Source organism: Sprattus sprattus (genome assembly GCF_963457725.1).
Source record: "Sprattus sprattus genome assembly, chromosome: 17".
In the NCBI taxonomy this organism is placed as follows: domain Eukaryota; kingdom Metazoa; phylum Chordata; class Actinopteri; order Clupeiformes; family Clupeidae; genus Sprattus; species Sprattus sprattus.
The window spans coordinates 7,703,251-7,724,987 of NC_137915.1; the positions used below are offsets into that span (position 1 = coordinate 7,703,251).

Genomic DNA, 21,737 nt, shown 5'->3' on the forward strand with positions numbered 1-21,737 from the left:
CGTTTCCATTAATGTTTCTCTTTCTCCACCTGGCTGTACGTTCAGCAAGTTAGACAAGTTAGCTTGTTTAGAGTAAGATAATTGTGGAAGACAGCTGGGGGAGGAAGGAAGGCAAGCAGAGAGATGAGGATATAGAGAGGGAGGCAGGCATGAAGAGGAATGACGGTGTCCCTCTTTTTCACTGCCTCTGTCATTGACAGCCTACATGACCTGCTTATTATGGCCTGGCAATGAACTTCACAATCCTGTGTGTGTGTGTGTGTGTGTGTGTGTGTGTGTGTGTGTGTGTGTGTGTGTGTGTGTGTGTGTGTGTGTGTGTGTGTGTGTGTGTGTGTGTGTGTGTGTCCATCTGTGTGTGTATGTGTGTGTGTGTGTGTGTGTGTAAGAGTGTGTAAGAGGAACCAACGATGATAGACAGATAAACAAACAGAAGAATGAGAGTGATTTCTCTAGACAGAAAGCGATGGCACTTCAGCACAAATGCTAGAGCTAGTAACAACCTCATTAAATTTACAGATCACCATCAGAAAGAAGTGGATGAAGAGAAAGGCGAGGGAAAGAAAAAGAATCATGAATTTCTCTCTAGGAATCAGCCAAAGTATTGTGATTGAATCTCTGAAATGCTGGTTCATATTGGATTGTTCTGGCAGATTTTTTTCCAGATGTTTTATTCTTTGAAATATTTGGTTAAACATTTCACCCAGTCATTTACTCAGCAGCTCCCTGTAAGATGGGTTTATTTATTTGCGCTGGTTTTTATGTTTTTATTTTTCTAAATTATGATTTTCTAAAAGAAGCACTGGTTGTTGTTGATCAAAAACTGAATGCAGTAGCCCTGCCTTTGATCACACATGTCGTGGTCACTTATTTTAACTTAATGCGAGGAGGAAACAGAGACTCAGTTATTCCTTTGGGGTTTCATTTAGTGTATTGACCCAGTTAGATGTGTGTACATTTATCCATCTTCCATGGTTTTTCTCTTCATGTTAGGTTTGTTCAATAGTCAGACGAAAACACGGTGGAAGCTCCCCTGCCCCCAGTACAAGCTGAAAAGCGAGGGGATTGACACATGCAAAGCCATTGTGTAAAACTTTGTTCATGTTTTGCTGAAAAACCTAAGCCTTCATTCTCAAGGAAGTGGAGCTGGTAGAGATGGAGGGGTAACATGTACCAGTGCGCCAGTAACCCTCCTGAAGTGAAGAAGATGCTGCAGACAGACGTAAACATTTCACCAAACCACACCACAATCAGTTTCACCAGTGGCTTAATAAAATCACAAGATTTCTTCCTTTCTTGGAGTCTGAGAATCTGCATCAAGTGCCAAAATGTGATGAGAGTTCTCTTCAGAACACCAAATACACAAAACTGTGGCGGGTGATGACAGAGAGAACCGGAGCGGACTGACAGTATGGGTGGAATCTACCTGAGAACTGTGCACAGTGTCAGTCAAGCCAAGTGGTATTTGAATGTACATATTTTTTGTATACTTGGTAATAAAGATGATGAATCCTTTATTCTGTTGATTTATTCTCATATAAATATAAACGGTAAAATCATGTTGGTTGAGCAGTCTGATCAGCTGTGACATTAGTGCAAAGACACATGATTCTAGGGGACTACTCATGATGACAATGAAGGACTGAAAGATCTGATGTGATATTTTTCCTGTGTCCTGTTTCCCACAATCCTTCTCTTGGGTTAACAGGTAGTGTTGTTCTCTTGTGCTCTCTGCACTGCTGCCCCTCCCACTTCCTCCCACTCTAACAGACTTAGGAAGCCACTCCCACCCCTCAGTGCTCAGCCCTTTCCAGAGAAACGAAACTCAGTTCTGCCTCTAATTTGACTGTCAGGAAGAGATTACAACAGTAAACGACAGGAACGGAGAGAGGGAGAGAGAGAGAGAGAGAGAGAGAGAGAGAGAGAGAGAGAGAGAGCGTAAAATACACAGACAGACAGAGTGACCCAAAATGGCAGAGGCCAGTGTTGTATGGAGTCAGGACCAGTTTAGCTGTCCAATCTGTCTTGATCTACTGAAGGATCCTGTGGCAATTCCTTGCGGACACAGTTTCTGTATGGATTGTATCAAAGACTGCTGGGATCAGGAAGATCTGAAGGGAGTCCACAGCTGTCCACAGTGCAGACAGACCTTCACACCAAGGCCAGTTCTGGGCAGAAACACCATGCTGGCTGATATGCTGGAGAAGCTGAAGATTATGGGACTCCAGGCTGCTCCACCTGCTCACTGTTATGCTGGACCTGGAGATGTGGAGTGTGACGTCTGCATTGGGAGAAAACGAAAGGCAGTCAAGTCCTGTCTGGTGTGTCTGTCCTCTTACTGTGAAACTCACTTCAGATTTCATAATGATCTCAACCCAGGGAAGAAACACAAAGTGATTGAAGCTGCTGGTAAACTAGAAGATCTGATCTGCTCTCATCATGATAAACTACTAGAGGTCTTCTGTCGCACTGATCAGAGGTGCATATGTTTTCTGTGTGTCATGGATGAACATAAAGGACATGATACAGTTTCAGCTGCAGCAGAGAGAACTGAGAAACAGGTGAGACTCGCTTAGCCGGTACTCCTGAATCCTGATACTGACAAAGGCCTTCAAGCTACAATGTGTTATTATGCACTGGTAAACACGTGAATGTGAATAACAGCATCATTCTCTGACTTTACTCTCAGTTTTTGATCCTAGGTTAATTTCTTGACTTCATTCCCAGCTTTGATACATCAACATATATAGGGTTAAGGGTTTTGGTTACATGAAAATAGTGATTATGTTGATGCCTTTGAGTTCTTACTTTTTTTAATCATTAAAGTGACTTAAACTGTTCATGATAGGTTTTATTCTTTCAATACGTTAAATACTCAACTCAAATAGAAGTACCTGTTTTACAGAAACTCTTCGGAGATACTCAGAGAAAATCCCAACGGATAATCCAGGAAAAAGAGAATGAACTACAGGACCTGAGACAGGCTGTGAAATCTCTTCAGGTGAGTTGTATCCACCAGGAGGAAATAACAAGAGAAGAGACTGTTGTAGCAATTCATGTCTTGTGTCTTGTCTTATGTCCAAACAGAGTTCTGCACACGCAGCAGTAGAGGACAGTGAGAGGATCTTTACCGAAATGATCCGCTCCATTGAAAGAAGACGCTCTGAGGTGACAGAACTGATCAGAAATCAGAAGAGGGCTGAGGTGAGTCGAGCTGAAGAACTCATGGAGAAACTGGAGCAGGAGATTGCTGAGCTGAAGAAGAAAGATGCAGAGCTGGAGCAGCTTTCACACACTGACAACCACATTTGTTTCCTTCAGGTACTGTCACGACTCAGATATGATGCATTATCACAGAAGATATTAGTTTATTTATGCAGTTCTGTAAAAAAGTCACTGTTAAGACCGCTCTAATTGTCAGTCAAAATGTCAGTTCCCTATTCCGGTGCTCTTTGGTAATGAGGTAAACATAACAGAGAAGAAAAGGTAACCAAGGCACTCTTCTTTATTAACACAATGTCCAGTGCAGAAACATTGTAATTGTTATATAATTTTAAATATAATTTTCACACCAATTCCGGTGTTTATACTTATGATGCAAGCCACTGGATGACTTGGTCTGTGCCAAAATGCTCCAGTAGGACCTGGAGGAAGGTTTATGTTTGTTAAATTTAATTTGGCTTATTTTCTGTCTCATTGTAGAGTTTCCAGTCTCTCTGTTCCTCCTCTGCTCCTGACAACTCACCCAGACACACGGTCAACACAGATCTGTCTTTTGATGAAGTAAAAGAAAAACTTTCTCAGCTCAGGGAGAAACTAGAGGTTGCACTCCAGCAGGGACTAAAGGACATTTCTAAAACTGGTATGAGACGCATTAGTACCATGACTGAAAACGTCACTTCTGAATAGAATGTTGATTTGACCCAGAAAGTTGTGGTTGTTGATAGGTGCCTTTTTGTCTTTACAGCAGAGCCATTGGGCTTTCTATCACTGCCTGAGCCCACGACCAGAGAGGATTTCCTGGCGTGTAAGTATATACATATATGTACTGGATGAACAAATACATAAACACACATACAAAATACAAACACATATATACAAGAGAAGAGCATAGTGCCCTGCTCTATCTGGTAGTGCATATAATAATGGATTAATATTAATAATTTAAGCCAGTATGCCCCTAATCAGTTCTGCTCAGAGTCATGTGTTATCCTCCCTCAGATGCCTGCCAGCTCACCCTGGATCCCAACACTGCTCATAATGACCTCACACTGTCTGAGGAAAACAGAGTTGGAGAATTTTGCGCTTGTTTAAAACATATATATCTTCGCCATCCAGGCAGATTTGATTCATGGCGTCAGGTGCTGTGTAAAGAAGCTGTATCTGAACACTGCTACTGGGAGGTTGAGTGGTCAGGATCATATATTTGCATTGCTGTATCATACAAAGGGCTCCCAAGGAAAGGAGGGGGTAATGATTGTGTTCTAGGACGCAATAACAAGTCTTGGAGTTTAAATTGCTCTTCATCCGGCTACACATTCATGCATGATAATAAACACACCTCACTCCCTCATAAGCCCACCTCCACCTCTAGAATAGGAGTGTATGTTGATCACAAGACAGGAACTCTGTCTTTCTACTGTGTCTCTGATACAATGACTCTTCTGCACAAAATACACACCACATTCACTGAGCCACTGTATCCTGGCTTTTGGCTCTCCAGTAAGGAAAGCAAAATCAGATTGTGTCAGTGATACCATACCAGCAGAATCTAAACATTCATGTCTAATTTGAATGAATAGAAGCCCCTGAGACAAAGTTTCTTTCTTCATTCAGGCCTTCTAGTCTAGCTGTTGGGTTGCATTTGAGTTTCTAAATTGTACAGAACTTTACTTTGCGCTTTAATGTTGTGAAGACTGGACAATTTTTACTGTTATCTACACAGAAAGTGTATTACCACAGAAACTTACTTCATATGGTAGAACAATGTGGTAGATGCACATGGTAAAATTATGACAGAAGATAAATAAAGCACAATTTTACTTTTCATCTGCATGACTAGTACTAAAACATTAATCTCATCTCAGAAGTGTTTGTGGGAGGGTTGTCTCTTCTATTGGGCTAAGATCCCATGACATTTCCAAAAAACAATATTTCAATTGGGAATAAATAAATGTTTATAGCCCAAAAATGAATTAACTGTCATACAATCTATTGTCACCATACACCATATGATCAAATTTTTTCTCCCACATACACTTCGCATACATGCTCACACATCCACTTCTCTTCCCTAGAATTATCTCCCTTTTTTGATAACTGCAGTTATACATGACTGTTTGTATTATTACATGACTGTTTGTATTTTTTGCAATAAACTAAAATATTTTAAAATAGTAACTCTTGTCGTCGATCTGTGGAGGCAAAAATGGCTGACTGTAACGTATCAAAAAATATTAACGGATGTGAAACCTAATTGTAACATCAGGCATGAAAACGGCTGAGGGGTGAAAAAGGTGAGGAGGATATTACCCCTCTAGGGGGGTCCGGGGGCGTGCTCCCCCGTAAGCAAAATTTAAATATTCCATATTTTAAAGCATCAATCGGATGCATTTTGAGATGCTGTTTTTCCAACCTGGGGAGAGCTGGAGAAACTTAACTTCAGCCTTGAGTCAAAAATGATTATGGCCTCCTTACTAAGTATTATGCAAGCCATTTCATGCCAGCCTGTCACTGGGTCTAACATTTACAGTATATGAGGCACAATGTGGTATAAGCACCACAAATGGCTTAATGCATAACCCCCACAAGCGATGTTGGACATGCTGTAACTTAACTGGTCTACTCTTTCATCATGATTGACAGCCAATACAATGTTATGATTTCAATACATTTTTTTGGCAAGGCCCTTTGCGTTCTGTTTGGCAGGTGCTTTGCACGTGGTCAATTCCCCACTCACAGCCATATCATCCAGTTATTCAACAAAATAAATCAGCAGCGAAGAAAACAACACAATCATATTTTCTTGACAAGAATTCCATAAATGAAAAGAGATCTTTACATTTGGCATCATTAAGCACTTCTCAAGAATATATACAGTGTATACAGTACCAGTCAAAAGTTTTGACACACCTTTAATTATTTTGAGAAATGTTGTCTTTACTTTTATTATTTTCTACATTGTTGATTAATACTGAATACATTTAAACTACGAAAGAACACATATAGAATGATGCACTAAACAAAAAAAGTGTTATCTACCCTGTAGAAAATAATAAAAGTAAAGAAAAAACTTAAAAATAAGAAGTTGTGTCCAAACTTTTGACTGGTACTGTATATGTAATATATACATATATATAGGCCTATATATATTGAGCAGAGCACCACTGAAGCATTCCATGTGACTTTGCAGCCATGCTCACCTTTCTTGTCACCAAAGTGCTTATCATGTCAGTGCTCAGGGTTGCTCTGTATTAGGTCTTGTTTATGGTAACAAGACTGAACATCGTCATTTGACGTCATGATTTGTTTTATACCTGCAAGGCTTGTAGGTTGACTGGCTGCAATAGTAGGAATTAGTTGCAACGTTAGCAAGGACTATTGCAATGGTCACTTTGCCCCAACAGAGCGATTCAAAGTTAGAACAGGGAGTCTCCGTGGCGTTTGAGTTAACGTTTCTGCAGCTAAATTAGCCTACTCCATCAGTTATTCACACCGTAGCCGTCTCGTAACCAGGCTAATCACATCATATGCTTGCTACTACGGCTAACTTTTTAATACAAATGTATCTGAAGGTTATACCCCTTGAAATGAATCATCTCGTTAAGTTACCGAACACATGTTTTAACGTTTTATATGCTAACATTACGGTAACATTACGGTTTCACAAATTAGTTATTACGTCTATACACGTTTTGGAAAGGATATCTTTCTTTCCTTCTTGCGCGAGCTCTGACTGTAGACAGACAGTCATTGATCAACTGCTTTCCCAGTGTTGCCAGATATAATTAATTATCTTTACCACCACTAGGTGCATGCCTGCAATAGTACATGTCATCTGAATATGAAAAAGATGTCCAAAAACTCCGTCGCGGGGGAGGGGGCGGGTACACAAAATACGTGCAGGTTGGCAGGTCTGCGTGTTCGCAGTTCACTGAATATGTGCCCCCCCCCCCCACAAAAATAAAAACTCATCGAATCTACACGATTCACGTAGGTCACCTATTTTGACTTCAAAACGGCGAATTTCGCTGAAAGGTGAGTGATTCTCATGCCTGAACATGTGAACAGAATACTGCAATCAATGGCTCCTCCAGAATACGAGTCAGTGTGTGCAGATTCACATTCAAGCAACAATGGACAACAACTAGATTGATGGAATAAGACAGAAGTGTTAATGTGTAAATACATTTTTAACCCAATGTCAATTAGAGATATTTAAACAGCCACTGGTGTAACTATTGATGGGGCGGGGCACCAGGGACACCCCCCCCCCCCAGACATGCCGGTCCCAATGCCCCTCCAGCAAGCCTCATGCCTGGACTTATTGATGTCTGTGACTCAGTCCATGGCATCTGTCCTTCTGAGCCATACTCTCTATGATATTCGTTCCAGGGAAGTCTCCGGACATAAAGCAGTGGTTGTGCCAAGAGTGCAGTCATTGGCAAGTTGTAAAATATTCTGGATCAGCACCACAGTTTAATGGGCCACCTGCGTCTAGATCTTACCATAGATATCACAGTGTTGGAGCCATCCAAGAATGGATTACAGAATGTCCCCATCTTGACTAGCGTGTTCACCAAATACATTGTTGCTGTCCCTACTCGTGATCAGCAGGCTTCTACCGTGGCCAGGGTCCTTCTGACAGCATGGATTTTCAAGTTCTGAGGTCCGAGCTGTACTCATTCGGACCAAGGAAGGAGCTTTGACAGTCCTTTACAATTATTTCATTGCAATGAATTGGGCCCCAGTGGCGTAACATAAACGACGGGCCCAGGTGCAAGATATTATGATGAGCCCCCCTAGTGAACGCTAAAAATAGCCTGGATACCAGCCCGAACTCCGGCCACAACATTTTTGGTCTGGGAGATTTGGTCTGGTGCTTGGTCTGATGGACAGATGACCAACCAACGCTTGAGTTGATTATGTAACTAGACTAACTTAACACATCAATAAGGATATAGTAATAACCTATATTGATGGTATCTAAACACAGAAATCAAAATATGGTTCGGCTCTAAGAGTAAATTGGCTACGACCACTGTTAGAGTAGTAAACGTATCAAAACATTTATTATAACATTCCACGTGGTAAATTGCATATAGAAAATAACACACAATGATAAATTCAGTCAGTCAGTTTAAAATAAAAAATATCAGTCATGTCAGTTAGATCAATGTTCAATGAAAGGGATTCAGTTTAGTTCCTGTGTGGTGTGGTGTTCTCAAAAAAAGGGATTGTTGAATAGAAAAAAGAAGAAGGCCTTTAAAATCACTGCCCGGACAGTGTGAATTAAAGTTGGAGATCTCATGAGTAAATCTTATCTGTATTCCAAAGCGTGCAGTCCACCTGTTACTGTTACAGTCTGGAATCGCTGGATTGCTGAATCGCTGGCTCGCTGTAGAATGACTCTCTCTCTCTCTCTCTCTCTCAACAATGGTAGAAAATGCAAACAAAAAAAACAATCTGCATACAGCAATGCAAAATACCTAATTAGTAGCTATACATGGCTTTATCATTTAACACATTCAAAATCACTGTACTCTAATTAAACTCTATAATCACTCTGTTACTAAAATTCAACTCTCAGTTACTCAGTTTAACATGAGCACAATTGAGCAAACTGAACGCACCACTTCAAATCCGACCTAAAACGCAGTCAGTAATAGTACACATAGTGCAAAGTGCTACCGTTCACAGCCAGCATGTCTAATCTAGAAAGTTACTCAACTCATTAAAATCATGTAGCCACGAATAGCTCGACAAAAGATGTTGCAAACATTCTTTATAATGGCTCTAAGCCTCAAAACATTAGCCCGTTAGAGTAACGAGTCGTAGCTAAAAAAACATATATGGGTTCACGTTCACCATTTCACATATTAACAACGCACATGTATTCACAAAATGGCGCTCTGAATTGCAGCGTCAAACTAGCAAAGAAAACGTTATCACTTATCTCCGACTGTTTTTTTTTTTAATTGTCAAGGGACATAACAGAAATAGCAAAGTAACATAAAATGCACATAGTATAGAATTATTAGAATATCTTATCTTTACGTTTTAAATCAACTTAGATGGCATGCTAGCAAGCATTTCCCTGCTGCTGTACTCACCGGAGATTCTTAAATAATATCCAAAGGAGGGAAAAAAATATATATATACGGTATTGTACTATGGCTAAAGCTCTTGGTACTTTTACTAACTAATATCAGTTTCAAATGATGTGTTGTGTGTGCTAAATCTTTATCTAATCGCATTAATTTCGCTCGGCTCTTCGTTTAACGGACAGGCTTGACGTGAGGGAAAAAAGAAAAGAGGTCGTTTATTTTCTCAACTAGGCGACATAGGCTGGCTCAACCAACAAATCGGAACAGCGCCATCTAGGGGAATGGAGAATTATAGCGGTAACAATACTTTGGCCTTAGTGCATTTTAGGTGGGCTACAATTAGATATATAGATTATAACTCGAACCAAGATGGCGGCGTCTCTGGACCTTAGTGGGACATATTTTATGTGATTTAAGCTATCTACACGACTTTTTTTATGTCTACATTGACTCGGTTAGTTGTGTATGTGCAACACGAATGTTGCTGTGGATTGTACGTCTTAACTGAAGCGCTCTAGACCATTATTGATAGGTTATTGCTAACGCTTAGACAAAAAATCCATTGAAACACATAGTAGCTAGCTAGCCTTGCTGCTAATAAATACGTGAGCAGGCATATCTCACAGATATTGACAGCGCAATCATTTTGGAAGAGGAACAGAGAAACGTGATCAAGGCATTTGTCGATCGAAAATCATTTTTTGCCGTCCTTCCTACGGGATCCGGTAAAAGTTTTAATGTATCAGATGGTCATACTATGTTGCTCTAATTAGTTGTAGGTATCCAACGACGAGGAATGTTTTTTTCCTGGTTCGGTTAAACACGCCCCATAATTACAGCCCAATGGCTCAGCATCATACTCATATTCTAAATAGAATTATGAGTATGACATCGTCAGGCTACGCTAAACCCTAAAAAAAAAACGTTTTTAAAAAATGGCAGTGTTCCCTACGCAACAGCGTCTAAAAAAGATAATCAAAGATGTTTGTTATCGATATAAATAGTGCCCAGGTTCAGCCGCACCTGCTGCACCCCCTATAGTTACGCCCCTGTTGGGCCCCCTGTCTCTGTCAGGTGCTTTTGAGTTCTCCTTTTTTCTTGAGGCTTTCTCCTGGGTCAGTTACATGACAGGGTGGTCGAGCACCAGGCCAGACTCAAGGTGGCTTTTGAAGGTTGTTGGCTGCTGCTGGTTACCAGAAGGAGTGGCACGATCAGCAGGTTCACGATGTGCCACTGCAGGTGGGCTAGTTGGATCCAGATCCAGGACACATAGTCTACCACATACTGAAAGCTCCTCTCAGTTTTTCTATTGTTTTAATGCGGCCTTTAATGTTTAATTGAGAGTTTTTGCTTACTCAAGTTTCATGTGGTCATCTCAGAGTACCCACCAGCTGTCTCCAACACCAGAGGGCTCACCATTCCCACTTACCTGTTTCAACAGCATCCTCCCACCAGCTGTACAGGAGGAGTCGGGATCAACTAGCAACCTTCTGATTGCTGAACAACTCCTCCACCTCCTGAACGACTGTCGCCCTTAGGGGCTGGTTCATCTACATCAGAAGAGTCACTACACAGATCTAATGAGCTCCTGTAGGTAACATCAGAAGAGTCACTACACAGATCTAATGAGCTCCTGTAGGTAACATCAGAAGAGTCACTACACAGATCTAATGAGCTCCTGTAGGTAACATCAGAAGAGTCACTACACAGATCTAATGAGCTGCTGTAGGTAACATCAGAAGAGTCACTTCACAGATCTAATGAGCTCCTGTAGGTAACATCAGAAGAGTCACTACACAGATCTAATGAGCTGCTGTAGGTAACATCAGAAGAGTCACTACACAGATCTAATGAGCTCCTGTAGGTAACATCAGAAGAGTCACTACACAGATCTAATGAGCTGCTGTAGGTAACATCAGAAGAGTCACTACACAGATCTAATGAGCTCCTGTAGGTAACATCAGAAGAGTCACTACACAGATCTAATGAGCTCCTGTAGGTAACATCAGAAGAGTCACTTCACAGATCTAATGAGCTCCTTACGGCCCACACCAGGTAACAGTCTCTTGAGAGCATCATCATTTCTCTGGTGTCTTGTTACTGTTCGATTTGTGCGTAACCTTGGTCTTGCATAGAGTTAGTTTCCATCAATGTTTCTCTTTCCCCACCTGACTGTAGGTTCAGCAAGTTAGCTTGTTTAGAGTAAGATAATTGTGGAAGACAGCGGGGGGAGGAAGTAAGGCAAGCAGAGAGATGAGGATATAGAGAGGGAGGCAGGCATGAAGAGGAATGACGGTGTCCCTCATTTTCACTGCTGGTAATGGACTTGACAATCCTGTATGTGTGTGTGCCTGTGCGTGTGCGTGTGTGTGTGTGTGTGTGTGTGTGTGTGTGTGTGTGTGTGTGTGTGTGTGTGTGTGTGTGTGTGTGTGTGTGTGTGTGTGTGTGTGTGTGTGTGTGTTGACGGTGGTTGGTCACAGTTGATGAAGCCTTTTAAAGGAAGCCCTCTTCTCTTTCATGGTTTCTGTTAAAAAACTACTGAAAGAGTGTGTAAGAGGAACCAACATAGACAGATAAACAAACAGAAGAATGAGAGTGATTTCTCTAGAGAGAAAGCGATTGCACTTCAGCACAAATGCTACAGCTAGTAACAGCCTCATTAAATTTACAGATCACCATCAGAAAGAAGTGGATGAAGAAAAAGGCGAGGGAAAGAAAAAGAATCATGGATTTCTCTCTAGGAATCAGCCAAAGTATTGTGATTGAATATCTGAAATGCTGGTTCATATTGGATTGTTCTGGCAGATTTTTTTCCAGATGTTTTATTCTTTATTTATTTTTTATTTCGTAAAACATTTCACTCAGTCATTTACTCAGCAGCTCCCTGTAAGATGGGTTTATTTATTTGCGCTGGTTTTTATGTTTTTATTTTTCTAAATTATTATTTTCTAAAAGAAGCACTGGGTGTTGTTGATCAAAAACTGAATGCAGTAGACCAGCCTTTGATTACACATGTCGTGGTCACTTATTTTGACTTAATGCAAGGAGGAGCCAGAGACTCAGTTATTCCTTTTGGGTTTCATTTAGTGTATTGACCCAGTTAGATGTGTGTACATTTATCCATGACTTCCATGGTTTTTCTCTTCATGTTAGGTTTGTTCAGTAGTCAGACGAAAACACGGTGGAAGCTCCCCTGCCCCCAGTACAAGCTGAAAAGCGAGGGGATTGTTGACGCATGCAAAGCCATTGTGTAAAACTGTGTTCATGTTTTGCTGAAAAACCTAAGCCTTCATTCTCAAGGAAGTGGAGCTGGTAGAGATGGAGGGGAGACACATACCAGTGCGCCAGTAACCCTCCTGAAGTGGAGAAGACGCCGCAGACAGACGTAAACATTTCACCAAACCACACCACAATCAGTTTCACCAGTGGCTTAATAAAATCACCGGAGTCCATCCTTTCTTGGAGTCTAAGAATGTACATCAAGTGCCAAAATGTGATGAGAGTTCTCTTCAGAACACCAGATACACAAAACTGAGACGGGTGATGACAGAGAGAGCCAGAGCGGACTGACAGTATGGGTGGAATACCTGAGAACTGTACACAGTGTCAGTCAAGCCAAGTGGTATTTTAATGTACAGATTTTTTGTATACTTGGTAATAAAAGATGATAAATCAGTGCTTGTTCTGTTGATTTATTCTCATATGCATATAAACAGTAAAATCATGTTGGTTGAACAGCCTGATCAGCTGTGACATTAATGCAAAGACACATGATTCTAGTGGACTACTCATGATCTCAATGAAGGACTGAAAGGTCTGATGCGATATTTTCCCTGTGTCCTGTTTCCCATAATCCAACACTTACAGGTTAACCTGTAGTGTTGTTCTCTTGTGCTCTCTGCACTGCTGCCCCTCCCACTTCCTCCCACTCTCACAGACTTAGGAAGCCACTCCCACCCCTCAGTGCTCAGCCCTTTCCAGAGAAACGAAACTAAGTTCTTCCTCTAATTTGACTATCAGGAAGAGATTGCAACAGTCAACGACAGGAACAGAGAGAGAGAGGAAAATACACAGACAGACAGAGAGTAACCCAAAATGGCAGAGGCCAGTGCTGTATGGAGTCAGGACCAGTTTAGCTGTCCAATTTGTCTTGATCTACTGAAGGATCCTGTGACTATTAACTGTGGACACAGTTTCTGTATGGATTGTATCAGAGGCTGCTGGGATCAAGAAGATCTAAAGGGAGTCCACAGCTGCCCACAGTGCAGACAGACCTTCACACCAAGGCCAGTTCTGGGCAGAGCCACCATGCTGGCTGAAATGGTGGAGAAGCTGAAGATTATGGGACTCCAGGCTGCTCCACCTGCTCACTGTTATGCTGGACCTGGAGATGTGGAGTGTGACGTCTGCATTGGGAGAAAACGAAAAGCAGTCAAGTCCTGTCTGACGTGTCTGGCCTCTTACTGTGAAACTCACTTCAGAGTTCATAATGATCTCAACCCAGGGAAGAAACACAAAGTGATGGAAGCTGCTGTAAAACTAGAAGATCTGATCTGCTCTCATCATGATAAACTACTTGAGGTCTTCTGTCGCACTGATCAGAGGTGCATATGTTTGCTGTGTGTCATGGATGAACATAATGGACATAAAACAGTTTCGGTTGCAGCAGAGAGAACTGAAAAACAGGTGAGACTCGCTTAGCCGGTACTCCTGATACTGACAAAGGCCTTCCGGCTAAAATATGTTATTTTGCACTGATAAACACGTGAATGAGAATAACAGCAGCATTCTCAGTTTTTGATCCTAAAGTTAATTTCTTGACTTCATTCCCACATTTGATACATCAACATATATAGGGTTCATGGTTATGGTTAAATGAAAATAGTGTTGATGTTGATGCCTTTGAGTTCTAACTTTTTTTATCATGAAAGTGACTTTGTCTGTAAATATGTTTTATTCTTTCATTACGTTAAATATTCAACTCTAATATATTCACCTGTTCACAGAAACTGTTAAGTGATACTCAGAGAAAATCCCAACAGATAATCCAGGAAAAAGAGAATGAACTGCAGGACCTGAGACAGGCTGTGAAAACTCTTCAGGTGAGTTGTACCAACCAGAGGAATAACAAGAGACTGCTGCAGCAATTCATGCCGTGTGTCTTGTCTTGTGTCCAAACAGAGTTCTGCACAGGCTGCAGTGGAGGACAGTGAGAGGATCTTTACTGAAATGATCCGCTCCATTGAGAGAAGACTCTCTGAGGTGACAGAACTGATCAGAGATCAGGAGAGGGATGAGGTGAGTCGAGTAGAAGAACTCATGGAGAAACTGGAGAAGGAGATTGCTGAGCTGAAGAAGAGAGATGCTGAGCTGGAGCAGCTTTCACACACTGACAACCACATTTGTTTCCTTCAGGTACTGTCACTACTCAGATATGATGCATTATCACAGAAGATATTAGTTTATTTATGCAGTTCTGTAAAAGTCACTGTTAAGACCACTCTAGTCAGTCAAAACGTCAGTTACCTATTCAGGTGCTCTTTGGTAATGAGGTAAACATAACAGAGAAGAAAAGGTAACCAAGGCACTCTTCTTTATTAACACAATGCCCAGTGCAGAAACATTGTAATTGTTATATAATTTTAAATATATCATCCATAACCCCTAACATCAGTGCCATAGACCTGATCTGACTAGGACTAGACTGGAGCTGGACATGTCAGAGTGGACGTGGTCTTTAGGGTGGCTTTACACGACAACGCTCCCGGGTGAAAACGACAAAATATTTTATCAGATGTGCCTTTCGTTTAGACGGCGACAGCGTTTTTGGGGCTTGAAAACGCAAAGAAATGAACCCACCCTCCAGAGTGGAAATCTTAAAAACGCTCCACCGTCACGTTCCCGTCTAAAGGGTTGAAAACGCAAAAGTGTGCTCTGAGCTGCTCACGCTGGCTATCCTCGCATACGCGTTGACATCATATCCATGTGCAGTACAGCCAAACAACAACAAACATGTCAGATTATTTCCATTACTCGGAGATTCAAGCTGCCTTGATATCTATCCAGGAGTCATTTCAGCAAATAAGCCGAGTAATCACAGATAAAACAGAACAGAGAAGGCGCATTAATTACACTAGGTCTCGTAGCTAGACTGTTCTATCCCTTGTAGCCTATGGGGCGCCGTTTGTAAAATGTTGCACGTTCTAAAATCCTGCTCAGTTTTGGCACATTTAGCATTATAATACGGGGGAAAAAGCACGACAATATTCACATGTCACCTTTTCAAACATTTAGAGAGAAATTGTTGTTTAAGTTGTTGTAAATAAATGTTAATGTTAATGTTAAATGTTATATGTAAATGTTATATATATATATATATATATATATATGTAAATGATAAATGTAAACGTAAATATTAAATATAAACTTAAATGTTTAATGTTATATATAAATGTTAAATATAAGTGTTAAATGTAAATGTAAAATATAAATACTTAAATGTAAACGTAAATGTTAAATGTATATCTAAATGTTAAATGTCCGAATTATGTTCAGTCTACATTTAAGATTTGGCGCCAGAACATTACAATATTTACGGTAATTCGCTCGTGAAGCAACGGGTTTTTTGAATGGAGAAAAGCGCGGTCTTTTATTCACGAGATAACGACAAGACAACAAGATGGCAAGTCCAAATGAATTAGATTTAGCTTTAATTATAGAGAAAGCTGTTGCAGCTGGCGTTAGGGCGGCTCTCCAAAACCGACCTACATTGGGAACAAGTGCTGCAACCAACACCACATCCCGCTCCACGAGCGAATTACCGTAAATATTGTAATGTTCTGGCGCCAAATCTTAAATGTAGACTGAACATAATTCGGACATTTAACATTTAGATATACATTTAACATTTACGTTTACATTTAAGTATTTATATTTTACATTTACATTTAACACTTATATTTAACATTTATATATAACATTAAACATTTAAGTTTATATTTAATATTTACGTTTACATTTATCATTTACATATATATATATATATATATAACATTTACATTTAACATTAACATTTATTTACAACAACTTAAACAACAATTTCTCTCTAAATGTTTGAAAAGGTGACATGTGAATATTGTCTTGCTTTTTCCCCCGTATTATAATGCTAAATGTGCCAAAACTGAGCAGGATTTTAGAACGTGCAACATTTTACAAACGGCGCCCCATAGTAGCCTACGTCGCTTTGGCCAAAGGCGTCTGCTAAATGACTAAATGTAAATGTACACGCACACTGCAACTGTAAGTGAATGAATACATAAATAAGCTCCCAATCGCGTTAAAATAGCCATAGTGGAATAGAATGGACACATATACATCCTGCAGTACCTCCACGTGTACACCGGTTAAGTTCAATTTCACACACTTTTGCGTCACCGTCTGCATGCAGATTTCCACCCAAAGACTCTCGTCTAAACGCGAAATTAAAAGTGGGAACGCAACGCCACTTTTGCGGTTTGTGTTCAGATCGTTGTCGTGTAAAGCTAGCCTTAGTCTCCAGCACCTCAATTGTTTAATAAAAAATTACCAGTGCCTAATTTTCACACCAATTCCGGTGTCTATATTTATGATGCAGGGCTCTGGATGACTTGGTATATGCCAAAATGCTCCAGTAGGGCCTGGAGGAAGGTCTATGTTTGTTCAATTTCATTTGGCTCATTATTTGTCTCATTCTAGAGTTTCCAGTCTCTCTGTTCCTCCTCTGCTTCTGACAACTCACCCAGACACACGGTCCACACAGATCTGTCTTTTGATGAAGTAAAAGAAAGACTTTCTCAGCTCAGGGAGAAACTAGAGGATGCACTCCAGCAGGGACTAAAGGACATTTCTAAAACTGGTATGAGACGCATTAGTACCATGACTTTGAAAACCTCACTTCTGAATAGAATGTTGATTTGACCCAGAAAGCTGTGGTTGTTGATAGGTGTCTTTCTGTCTTTATAGCAGAGCCAGTGGGCTTTCTATCACTGCCTGAGCCCACGACCAGAGAGGATTTCCTGGCGTGTAAGTATATGATACACATACATGTACTGCATGTACAAATACATAAACACACATACAAAATACAAACACACATATACAAGAGGAGAGGTACGATGGCTCATTGCATTCACTCAATAATAAAAATGTCACCATGCTATCTCATAATTATGAGATAAGTATCTCGTAATTATGAGATACTATCTCGTAATTATGAGATACTATCTCGTAATTATGAGATAATTATCTCATAATTATGAGATAACCTGGTGAATTTTTTTTTTATTATTTTTTTTACTGGTGTTCTGACCATCAGTAGTGTTGCCAGATTGGGCGGTTTCCCACCCAATTGAGCTGCTTAGGATGGCCGTCTGCGGGTAAAAATGGTATTTGGGTGGGTTTTTCTGCAGATTTCTGGCCATAGAAAGCAATAGAATTTAGTTAAAATTGGGCGGGATTGGGTGCTTCTAGGTGGATTTTGAGCATTTTTGGGCTGAACATCATCAGTCTCACCTGGCAACCGTGCAGTTGCTTATGTTAATCCCATCCATTTTGAGAAAGCGTAATATTTCCCAGTGCCTCATTCCAAGAAGGAAATAAAAACAAATTCCACGAGAGACATCCATTATTGCCTTATTCACAGTCAGAAGTCACTACATACAAACTAAAGCTGCTGAGTCAATACATGGGTTTCTTGTATAGCCTACATACATTGAAGGCTGCGCGCGCAAAACCGCGGCAGAAAGCCATACCCTAATACAAATGAATACAGAAAGCCCAGTTTAAATGTATTGTTTATTACTTATTTAGCCTACCGATCCCTATTCTGTTGCCATGAATGCTTGCACACACCCTCAACATATTCCCAAACGTAACCTTGTACATTGTTGAGCCTTTGTCTATATTTTATTTGACGTTAAGATGCTGGCTGTTTGCTAAGGTGGTGACTATGTTTACGTTACTTTACTACTTTTGAGACTCACACTATACAGTCACAAAATACTGTTCATACTATACAGGCTGGTTGATTTTCAACATGGATAATGTGGGAAGCCTTTGTGCCCCTGATCGTGCTGACTACAACAAAAAATATACACTTCAGAATGGCGAGATCTTAAATCCATATACAATCGACGAAGATCGGTGGATTTGATCATACAAAATGGCCAGCTATTGAATGTCCTGACATGTATAACCATCTAATCCAGACACCAAGTGTGTTCACAGAAGAAAAGATGCGTGCTTACAAATCTCTTGATGCTTACAACTATGTGTTATGTGGTCAGGTAAAAAAAAAAAAAGGAATTATTGATGCTGCACCAGAGTTTGCGTCCTTAGATCAAATGTGCTCCCTCTTGAAGGCACTAGCCAAACCCACGATGCCTGGGTACATGTAAATAAGACATGACAGATGAACAATTATTTATTTCTCAATATTTATTGATTAACATTGAACGCCACATCGAGAGAGAGCAATCGCACAAAAGTATCTTGCAAGCATATAATGGAAAATTGTTGTAAGGATTCTCTGACATGCATGCTAGCAACGGTATTAGTTAGCTGCGACTCAACAAGCAAACTGCAACTTTTCTGATTGATATAGTAGACCTGACCCTTGCTTGATCTACAATCTGCATCGAAGTTGAAATGGGATGTATTATCAAACTGACATATCATAACAACATTAACTAGAGCTAGCATTGCTAGCTACCGCTAGCGTGCTATCAGCTAGCTAGGTTCTAGTTACCACCTGTTTTACTGAACCAAAGCAACACCATTGAACAGTTTAACGGTAATTGATGAATTAACGTGAACATGGACATTGACTGGTCATGCAGTGTTCATTTTACACTTGATCAAAGATAACTAGCTCTAACAAACAACTTATTAAATGTGCACTGCATACGTTCTTCTCCTTGTGGACCACCTGGACCTCAAACCGCCCTTCTTATAGCGTGAACGCATAACCACCTTCTGTTCATGGCAAATGGATGCCTTTTCCTGGGTATACTGAACATCCTTATCCCATCGCCAACTCTGTTAGTACAGTTCACAACACAGCAACACCTTTTCATTTAGCCTTCATGACATTTCCTCACCCGCTTATACACAACACCTTGCTTCTTTCTGCCGTGAGTCTGCGCGCGCATACAGGACAGCTCATGCATCAAAAAAATAAATACAAAATAAATTCACCAGGTTATCTCATAATTATGAGATAATTATCTCATAATTACGAGATAGTATCTCATAATTATGAGATACTATCTCATAATTATGAGATAGTTATCTCATAATTATGAGATAACCTGGTGAAATTTTTATTATTGAGTGAATGCAATGAGCCATCGTAGAGAGGAGCTCTATCTGGTAGTGCATATAATAATTGATTAATATTAATAATTTAAACCAGTATGCCCCTAATCAGTACTGCTCAATGAGTTATATTTTTTCCTCCCTCAGATGCCTGCCAGCTAACCCTGGATCCCAACACTGCTCATAATATCCTCACACTGTCTGAGAGAAACGGAGTTGTACAAAGGTGCGACAAAAGTTGGTGTCGACCATATCCTGACCATCCAGATAGATTTGATTCAGTGGCTCAGGTGCTGTGTAGAGAAGCTGTATCTAAACACTGCTACTGGGAGGTTGAGTGGTCAGGATCAAATGTTTACATTGCTGTAGCATACAAAGGGCTCCCAAGGAAAGGAGGGGCTAATGACTGTATACTAGGACACAATAACAAGTCTTGGAGTTTGATTTGCACTTCATATGGCTACACATTCATACATGATGATAAAGAAATGCCACTCCCTCATAAGCCCACCTGGACCTCTAGAATAGGAGTGTATGTTGATCACAAGACAGGAACTCTGTCTTTCTACAGTGTCTCTGATACAATGACTCTTCTGCACAAAATACACACCACATTCACTGAGCCACTGTATCCTGGCTTTTGGTTCAGGAGTTCTAACTGCAAAATCAAATTGTGTCAGTGACAAGATACCTGCAGAATCAAAAAATGCATGTCTTATTTGAATGGATAAGTCCCTGACACAAAGTTTCTTTCTTCATTCAGTCCTTCTAGCCTAGCTGTTGGGTTGCAGTTGAGTTGCTAAATTGTACAGAACAATGAACAGTGATTGTGCATATACATTACTTGCTTTGATGTTTGAAGACTGGACAATTTGTGCAGTTATCTACACAGAAAGATTATTACCACAGAAACTTACTTTATATGGTAGCATAATGTGGTAGATGCACATGGTAAAATGATGACAGAAGATAAATATAGCACAAGTTTACTTTTCATCTGCATGACTAGTACTAAAACATTGATCTTACCTCACAAGTGTTTGTGGGAGGGTTGTTGCTTTCTCTTTGGCCAAGTTCCCATTATATTTCCAAAAACATTATTTCAATTGGGAATAAATTAATATTGATAGCCAAAATATATTTAAAATGATATTTTAAAATACAATCTATTGTCACCATACACCATATGATCACCTTTTTTTTCCCACATACACTTTTGCACACATGCTCACACATCCACTTCTCTTACCTAGAATTATCTCCCTTTTTTGATAACTGCCGTTATACATGACTGTTTGTATTATTTGCAATAAACTACAATCTTTTTAAATTGTGAAGTTGATCTGTGAAGTCAAAAATGGCTGACTGTAGCATATCAAAAATATTAACGGATGTGAAATCTAATTGTAATGTGAACAGAAAACTACCAAGCATGGCTCCTCCAGAATAAGAGTTAATGTGTGCAGATTCACATTCAAGCAACAATGGACAACAACTAGATTGATGGAATAAGTGTTAATGTGTAAATTATTTTTTAGCGCAATGTCAATTAGAGATATTTAAACAGCCACTGGTGTAACTATTGATGGGGCGGGGCACCAGGGACACTCCCTTCCCAACACTCTGGTCCCATTGCCCCTCCAGCAAGCCTCATGCCTGGACTTAATTATGTCTGTGACTCAGTCCATGGCATCTGTCCTTTCTTGCCATACTTTCTCTGATATTCGTTCCAGGGATGTGTCTGGACATAAAGCAGTGGTTGTGCCAAGAGTGCAATCGTTGGCAAGTTGTAAAATATTCTGGATCAGGACCACAGTTCAATGGGCCAAGAGCCAAAAGAGATCTCACTATCCACAAGCAGATCTATCATGCCCACATCATCAAATACAAAGACGCCCTCTCCTCAGCCAAATCCCAACACTTTACAGAAAAAAATCACTGCTGGTGCAGGGCCCTGTTCTCAGTGGTCAACAGCACACTGCACCCCCCAGATTCCCTTCCCCCACACTTCTACTCCACTGACCACTGTAACTCCCTGATGTCATTTTTTAATACAAAAAT

At 40.3% G+C, this 21,737-nt stretch overlaps 1 protein-coding gene across 1 annotated transcript; it reads left to right on the forward strand.

Moving 5' to 3' along the window:
* Positions 1 to 1,967: 1,967 nt before the first annotated feature.
* LOC308378265 (uncharacterized protein) lies at positions 1,968 to 20,359 on the forward strand (the record flags this gene model as incomplete). Its single annotated transcript, XM_080855127.1, has 13 exons — positions 1,968 to 2,558; positions 2,903 to 2,998; positions 3,085 to 3,318; positions 3,700 to 3,859; positions 3,965 to 4,024; positions 4,219 to 4,719; positions 12,610 to 12,670; positions 13,418 to 14,009; positions 14,330 to 14,425; positions 14,505 to 14,738; positions 17,058 to 17,217; positions 17,325 to 17,384; positions 19,824 to 20,359. 13 exons carry the CDS (start codon positions 1,968 to 1,970, stop codon positions 20,357 to 20,359), a joined length of 3,381 nt encoding a protein of 1,126 aa, XP_080711253.1.
* Positions 20,360 to 21,737: the final 1,378 nt, after the last annotated feature.